Consider the following 8,430-nt stretch of genomic DNA (forward strand, 5'->3'; position numbering starts at 1 on the left):
CCTCGGAAGGAAGATGGGGCAATCTAGTTCCATAGTGATAGTGCCTCGAAAACCCAAGGAGGGGTCGCTATGAGTCGGGTCCAACTCGAGGGCACTTAACAACAACAACAACATAACATAAAGAAATGTGGTACAAAACAAATATTTTCTAGAGCAAATCTAGAGAGAGATAAAAACGAAAAAAAAAAAAAGAACTCATTGTTGTGGAGTCAGATCTGACTCACTGTGACACCTCCTTGGATTTCCAAGGTGGTCTCACCAGAGAAGTAGATTACCCAACCTTCCTTCTGAGGAGTGGCTTATGGGTTGTGAACCTCCAGCCTTCTGGTTAGCAGTCAAATGACTTAAGCACTACGCCACCAGAGCTCCTAGATAAGATTTACTGCTTTGTAAATAACATGAGGACTTAGCTATCCACTCTTCAAAGTGGGACTTAGTGCCCCAACTTTTCTTCAGTTTTGTCTATTGTGAGTGAATAGAATCTGTGAAGAAATGAACATGTATTAGAATAAGGTAAGGGCAAGCTCTCAGGAGGCTTTTTATAACAGGAGACACAGTGAATAAAAGTTACTTGGTGTGAAATGACACTGACTCTAAAGTATGAAGAACAAATGAAAATTGAAAGAACGTCAATAATAATTTAAGTAAATTATCAAATAACTGGAAATTACTATTAGGATACCTTGTCATCTCTTTTAATGATACAAGTTTTCATCTTTGATTATACTGTTTTATATGACAGATGGATAGATAGATAGGTATCTGTAAGAATGCACATGTAGGTAACTTGTGAATAGTACAAAACAGCTTTGTTAGCCAGAAGTCAAAAGGTCTTCGCTAATGAGACTGATTTCTAAACCTGGGAATGGAGAGGGTAGGGAAAGTTGTAGTTGATTCAGTGATCTGTCTTACCACAGATCTGAAAAACATTTTCGCGTTAATTTTTGCAATTATTATCTTTGACATTTTGAAATAATTATATTTTATATAATTAGAAAAGTTGCAAAGACGGTACAGAGAGGTTCCATATAACCATCACTTAGTTTCTCCCAACTGTTACATTTTACATAGTTTTAGTACAGTATCAAACCCAGGAATTGGACAGTGGAACAATGTTTATATATAGTTCTATGACACCTTATAGTGTGTTTGTGTAACTACCATCAAGATCAAGATACAGAATTATTCCCTTAACACATATGGTCACTTATCTCCACTCACCTAAAAAACTTCCGGTAACAATACTTACACTTCCTAATAAGCTCTATTTGTTTTCTATTTGAATCTAGTTCTATTTTTTAAAAATTGATGTCATGATGTCAAATAGGCCTTGATCTTCAATTTTTAAAACACTGCAATAAATCTCAACCTCCTGACTTATTTCCTTAATTTGATTTGGGTCTTTAAAAAAACAAGCTGATTTACCGTGAATCCGCTTTTATTTTTAGTTGCTTACTTTCAGTGGCTTTAAATTTGGTCCTACCCTTCTACAGTTTTCCCTAGGGTCTCTTCCTAGCTTTCCAGCGTTTAAACTCTTCTTTCATTGAGCAGTCTCCAGATTCTGGTAACAAATTTATTATTCCAACACAAAAGAAAGAGATTTGCAAACTGGCATTCCAGTTAATTCACCATAAGATTTATAGTGGACCAATAGGGTTTTCCATCAGCTATCCGTTTACATTCCAGTTAAGTTCTAAGAAAATCAAAATACCTTCATGGTTGCACAGTAAACACAAATACCAAAAAAGGGATAGTAGTGGTCTGCGATGGCTTATGTCCCCCTTCTGTACAACTGAAAAGTCTGCTCTTGCCCCCGGGGATTACCTGCTGCCCTTTACAATACTGAAGAACACTAACAAAATTGCCACTCCATACTCGTCCTTTTCCAAAAACCGGAGAAAGGGGAGTGTTCATTCTAACGTCTGAAAACCTCCTGAGTTCATGCTAATTTTCTTACTCTGAATTTTTGTGAGGATATCAGAACTTTAATCTTTGAGTTAAGTATAATTTAAGTTTGCATTTACAAATATTTACGTCGTACCAGTGCTTTTTCTTATTCAGTGTGTGATTTTACTTTTGGTCCTCATTTTAGGGTGTGTCAAAGAATCAAGACATGCACCTCCGCTTCCAACTTTATCCCTAGTACACATTATCCTTACCCGTAAACAGTCTTTCTGGATAGGGCGGACCTAGTTATTAATAAACGTCAGTTATTTTGATCATTTTCTGGCATCTTAAATGTGGCAGTTACGCTGGTTGATCGCAGGCTTAGTTTGATATGGGGGAAAAAAAAAAAAAGGCCCACTCTTCATCTCAGGAGAAAAATGGAATAGCTTCACAATTCAGATCCATAGACGTGGGAATGCCCTGTTCTTCCCCGTCCCCACATCCAGTTGGCCCTCATCAGCTTCGACAGGGCTTTCTTTGGGTCGCCACGAGCCCTAAAATCCTTATCATTTCCGCAGTGGGGCCAAGGGGCGGGGGCGAGAGGCTCCGGTCGCGCGCCCTTCACCTACAGTCCTCGCGGCTCGGACCCGGCCCAAAGCCTCGGCTGTGCTAGAGGCAGGGCGCGCAGCTCCAGGCCCACGCGCCGAGCCCAGGCCGCGTCTGCTGCCCGCCGGGCCCCAGCGCAGAGCGCTCCGCCTTCCCCCAGGCCGGCGGCGGCCATGGCGGCCAGGCAGATCCGGGCGTTGGCAGGCGCCGCGCTCGGGAAGCAACCTCCCGTCGCCCTGCTACCAAAACCTCTCTGGGATGGAGCAGGGATCCGCCAGCACTTCAGCATCACCTACTGCTCGGCTTCCGGGGAAGAGTGCAATGGCTCCGGGCGCCTCTCGCAGAGCAGGCCGGAGGGTGCAGCGAGGAGCTCAGCGAGCGAAGAGTTAACGGCGGCAGAGCGGCGGATTCTAGAGCTGCACACCACCGCCTGCGCGGTGAGGCCCCCTCCAGCCCGCCCCGCCCCTCGCCGCGCCGCCAGAAGTCGGGGAATCGGTGCGTTTGCGCGTGCTCCGCCGCGCAGGCAACCGGAGGCGGCCTAGAAGAGGGGAAGGTTGCTGGGAGCCGGCTCAGTTCTACCTTCCGCCTCAGACACGCACGCGTGTTTCCTGCTGCCATCGTTTCGCTTGGAAACTGGCCATAGTTTGTTATTCCAGGGAATGGGTTTACCTTTTATCTGTCCTGAGTGTGACTCGTTTCTGATTAGCGTCCGGGCTAAATTCTAACCGCAGAATGGGACCTCTCTTCACCCTACAAAGCGCTCTTGTGTTGGGGTGGGAGTGGTTAAAGAACTGACCGAGAGGAAGGTGTGGAAGCTAAGCCGTCTCAGGGAAAATGTGTGTGTGTTTGAATTACAGGTTAAACATTTTGCCATCTGGTGATTTCATCCTGAAAAAAAAATTGTCAAGACCATTCAGACTTTCGCTTTCCAATCTCTGTTCTTTTCCTGGCCACTGGAACGAATCGCGATTACAAAGGAAACTAATCCGGTGCTTACGTTCTTCGCAGACACTGTTGAACTGTTTTCTAATGTTGTGCAGATTTGACAGTTGCTTCTTGTTGTTATGTACCCTTGAATCGGACCCAACTCATAGCGACCCCTCCTTGGGTTTCCGAGGCGGTATTACTACAGAAGTAGATTGCCCAACCTGCCTTCCCAGGAGTGGCTGGTGGGTTTAAACCGCCAGCCTTCTGGTTAGTAGTCAAGTGCTTTAGGCACTAAGCTACCAGAGCTCCTAATTGCTTGTTAGAGCCAACATCTAAACTTACCATATGCCTTCACAGTTTCTCACACCCCAGCCTACTTGAGTTTAAAGATAGAGTGGCGTGTGGTTAAAGCTTTGGGATGCTAACAAAAGATGGCCGGTTCGAACCCACCAGCTGCTCTGCGGGAGAAAGAAGAGACAATCTGCTTCCATAAAGATTTAAGACCTTGGAAACCCCATGGGGCAGTTCTATTCTATCCTATAGGGTCGCTCTAAGTCGAAGTCGACTCGATGATAGTGGATTTTGGGGTTTTTATAAACAAAACTATGTGGTAAGAGAAAAAGTAAATTTTATAATGGAGATAGAAAAACTGATATGAAATTAACCTAATTGACAAGGTGTGTGTGTGTGTGTGTGACTATATGAGACCAATACTTGAGCATTTGTGTTACCTGGTGTGGCTTGAGCCAAAGGGGTAAAGAAGAAATCTTGGAGATTGGCTAAAGCTGACTTTTTTCTCATTGACAGTTAGTAGGCCCTGAGAAGCCACAGAATCTGCTGTCTGATCTATTGTAGTACTTAGGAGGATAGTCGTCAGAAAATGGCAGCTTTTGTTTGTTCTTGTTTATACTATCCTTTTAAATAGGACTTGTTTCCATTTTCACATTTGACTTTGGAGATAAATGAAAAGTTTTCATCTTTTTAGGGCAAACACCTTTGGCACGTAAGGACAGGTTCCATCAGCATGGGAAAGGAACTTTCTTCTCATTCAGGGAGTCCACAGTGGTTTCATCAGTGTCAGTATCACGGGTTAAATGACTGTCCAGGAGACCATAAGTAAACCCGATAACATGCTTGTTGTTTTTCCTTTTCAACAAATCAGACTCCTCACCATGGTTCTTCTTCTACCCCTTGAGGCAAATCACGCTCTTACCTTTTTCCCTGTGCTGATGTGCATCACTGAACATCTTGCTCTCCAGTCAAACTGTCAGAGCTCCTGCGCATCTTTGCTGCCACCATTACGTGAGGCTCATTTACTAAGGACAAATTAAGTTTGTGTGGGCCGCCAACAAGCTCAAAGGTGCTCAATCAATGTGGAAAGCAGAACAGGTGCAAGCACAAGAGCAATCTGTTAGGCTTCCAGGTTGCCAGATAATTGCCTGCAGAAGACTCCAGAAGCTATGAAAAGTGAAAAGAAAACAGCTACAGAGCTCCCAGTGTTTGTTTTTGTTTTTCCTCCAACTTCTATACACAGGCTTTGTAAATAAAGAAGTGAGATCCTAACAATCGGTCATTCTAAAGTAGTGCTTAATGCTCCCGGTTTCATGTAATCCGCTTCTGTGTTCCCAGAAGATTTGGGAGGCCCCTTAGACCAGGCTGGGGACTTGCTGGCTGGCTTTCTGCTGCCCTACCTTTGCCAGAATGCTATAGAGTGGACCTAGACTTCAACTTTTATCTGTCCTTTTGCTCCATACTTTATTCATGAAGCATAGACGGTTAAACCCTCAACCAGAATAACATATTCAGTGACTGACTACAAAAGAGAGCCAGAAGTTGTTCCTGGCTCATATACAAATTTGTATCAGAAGACATGGGAATTTTACCTGTATTTAAATGAAAAGGCTCTATACATGTGTATTTACCTGAAAAGTGCATCTTAATGATGCACTGAGTTACTGCAAGGTGAACCCGTAATAATAAAAGGCCCAGGAGAAAAATTCTCTACAAAATCTCAAGGCTTAGTATTATTACTCATATAACCCAACTCTACAACAGAGGAGGTTGTATATTAACTTTCACACAAAGTAATTGAGACACCTTTTTTTTTAATGTAGGTAGAGTGTGGTTCCTTGACATCTGAACTGATGTTGTAAAAGTTGCTTTTGATCAAATTTGTGAAACCAGTGAATGTTAATATGTTAAAACAATACTTTTTTTTTTTTTTTTTGCTTAAAAATAGAACCAACAACACCCCAAAAAATGAAAGTAGGGTAAAATATGCAATGGAATAACATCATGAAAGTAAAGAAAAATGTTCAATAATAGCAGACATAATACTTTTTCTATAAGGACTGTTGGTTTTGATTAGCACCTTTTCTGTAAGTTTCAATCATTATCCACATATTTTAAGTACTGAAATTGCAACTGCAACTTCTGAGTGAAAGTTCATTTTCAGCCTCTTAAGCTCTTAAAATCATTTAAATCGCCTGTTATTAACCTTGTTACCTAGAAACCAAATGAAAAATACCGAAGCTTTGGCTACGTAGTTATTGGGTATAGAGGAGTTCTTGTTTTTCCATCAACTTCTCATTTTTCTCAAACTATATATTTTCTCCTATGTCATATAAAGTTGGATTGTGTATAGTGTCGGAATGCATTCAGTCTTTAATTGCAAGTGCCACTAAAAATGCAGGGAAGAAGTTTAATACTTTTTAAAGCAAAATGTATGGTATTTTATGAGTAGAAATTATGGTGCGGAGATATGATGAATATTTAGATTAATGAATTGTTTCATTTTATTACCCTTCAGGCTGGCCAGCTCACCTATGTGGATCCAGCTACTGGCTATGTGGTGCTCACACAGCTTGCCCACTTACAGAGAGGTGAATGCTGTGGCTCTGCCTGCAGACACGTGAGTAGCAAATTCTCACATTACAGCAGCAGTTTTCGGTGCTTCTGTAACTTCGTAAATACCTATTATTTGAAAAACAAGTCAAATAAAAAAGCTAAATAGACCTGGAGTGTACTTTTCACAAGCTACTTTAGTGAAGGACAATGGAGTCCTTAGGGCCAACATAGGACCTTTAAAGTTAATGGAATTTTGTAACATTTCACTATGAGCATCAGTTCCTGGAAATACTGTGATTTGAAATTCACGGGAGCTCTTTATTACCAGGAAACTTTTCATGAGGTTTCACTAGGCAGGCACAAAGAGGGCAGGAAAAGAAATTCAAAGTGCTGAAAACTAGATCCCAGCAAGCATTTTCTTCATTAACTGAATAGAAATTGCCAGGCATTGAGAGGTGTATATGATAATGATTTTATATGATAATGATTTTCTTTCTTTTTTCCTTTCCTTCTCTCTCTTCCTCTCATATTTTTCAAGTCTGTCTTTAAAATAAGGTCCCCCCAAAATTAATTCTGTGCATTTCCTAAAATATCTATTTCAGTATATACATCTCTGTATTCATTAAGATGAATTAACTGATCCTTGCCTATTTTGAGCAAAGAATTAGTGGAAAAGCTTCTTAACTATTATTATTTTTTTAAAAAAGGCATAGTGGTAAGGTAAATTGTTATAAGGTTAAAATTATAAACATATAACAACCTCTGTTTTAAAGAGCACTTTGACTTCTTACATGATTCCAAAACATAATCCATTTTATTGCCTCTGTGGATAATGGGAATTCCCTTTTTTGTAAAGGCATCTGTAGAAGCTCTGGTAGCATAGTGCCTAAGGCACTTGACTGCTAACCAGAAAACTGGCGGTTCAAACCTACCAGCCACTCCTCAGAAGGCAGGTTGGGCAATCTACTTCTGTAGTGATACTGCCTCGGAAACCCAAGGAGGGGTCACTATGAGTCGGGTCCAACTCAATGGCACACAACGACAACAACAAAGGCACCTGTGAAAAGACTTTTCTTCATCATGTTTCTAAGCATCAGTCATGAATAAGAAAGTATATGTTATTTGGAGCAAGGAGGAGTTTGTTGTTTTCTTTAACTGACCCACTTTTTAGTTAAGGAATAGACACTAAATACATGTGTCAATGATAGGCAGTATTGGTAAAATAAGCTTTCAATTTCATGTATGCTCTTACCTGTGCTATTCACTGTTTCTAATCAAATACATAAGCACTTGTGTAAATTGAAGACTTGGGGATTTTCTCAGATGGGATTTTTGACAGTAAAATTCTTAAAGTTGGAAGTATGCATTTAGGAAGTAGTTCTTGGATCTTAATGAGGACCATTTGCCCGAGGTTGTCATTACTCTCGTAGTAGTCTGAAAGACTTTATAGATGAAATGATCTGTATAACATTAACATTCTCTTTTTTCACAATGAGTAGTATTACACTTTTTCAAGATGGTTGTGCAATGTTTCAATAATCATTTGTTTTATTTCTTCTGCAGTGCTCATATGGTCAAGTCAATGTTAAAGATCCTTCTAAAAAGAAGCAATTCAATTCATATTTTTATGTTTGACAGCAATTTCATCTCTGTTCTCCATATCATTGAACTTATATTTTTAAAACTTAAAACCTCAATCCAGAATTGCTCTCCTTGTTGTTAGTACTTGAGCATCAGTTTAATCTTAAATATATATATTAAAAGAACATCAAATAAATAAAAAAGCTAGCAAGTGTGTATGTGTTTCTAGAGGGGCACATTGATAGTTATTTCCCTTTCTTTTTACTTCATTATCAGACACATATGTTAAAGAAAGAAAATAATGACTGTCCCATTAAATAATAGTAGCATTCAGGTCACATTAGTAGCTCTTAATTTTTCATGCAGCCTCAGTTTTCCTACTGTTTTCTCATCAGTGTTATCAATCCAAGTGAGTTGTTGGCAAATAGAAGAGTCTGAATACAGTCTTCATTTTATTTATATCTTGTGCTATATAGAAATTGATATAATGCTATATTGTACAGCATATGAGTACCCAAGCAGTGCCATCCTGCATCAAGAAATGTTCTCATCTTCCATCTGTTCTCTTAATAAAACTTTAAA

The 8,430-nt window shown here is 40.2% G+C and overlaps 1 protein-coding gene and 1 pseudogene across 1 annotated transcript; one reads left to right on the forward strand and one right to left on the reverse strand.

Annotated features, from left to right (window-relative positions):
* LOC103197282 overlaps positions 1-2,668 on the reverse strand; it is a 47,765-nt pseudogene extending 45,097 nt beyond the window's left edge.
* On the forward strand, positions 2,667-7,902 carry CUNH1orf53 (chromosome unknown C1orf53 homolog). Its single transcript, XM_007941085.1, has 3 exons — positions 2,667-2,930; positions 6,230-6,331; positions 7,831-7,902. The coding sequence occupies exons 1-3, from the start codon at positions 2,667-2,669 to the stop codon at positions 7,900-7,902; spliced, it is 438 nt and encodes a 145-aa protein (XP_007939276.1).
* Positions 7,903-8,430: the final 528 nt, after the last annotated feature.

This window comes from Orycteropus afer, unplaced genomic scaffold (assembly GCF_000298275.1).
Source record: "Orycteropus afer afer isolate SDZICR_OR568_19922 unplaced genomic scaffold, OryAfe1.0 scaffold00075, whole genome shotgun sequence".
NCBI lineage: Eukaryota > Metazoa > Chordata > Mammalia > Tubulidentata > Orycteropodidae > Orycteropus > Orycteropus afer.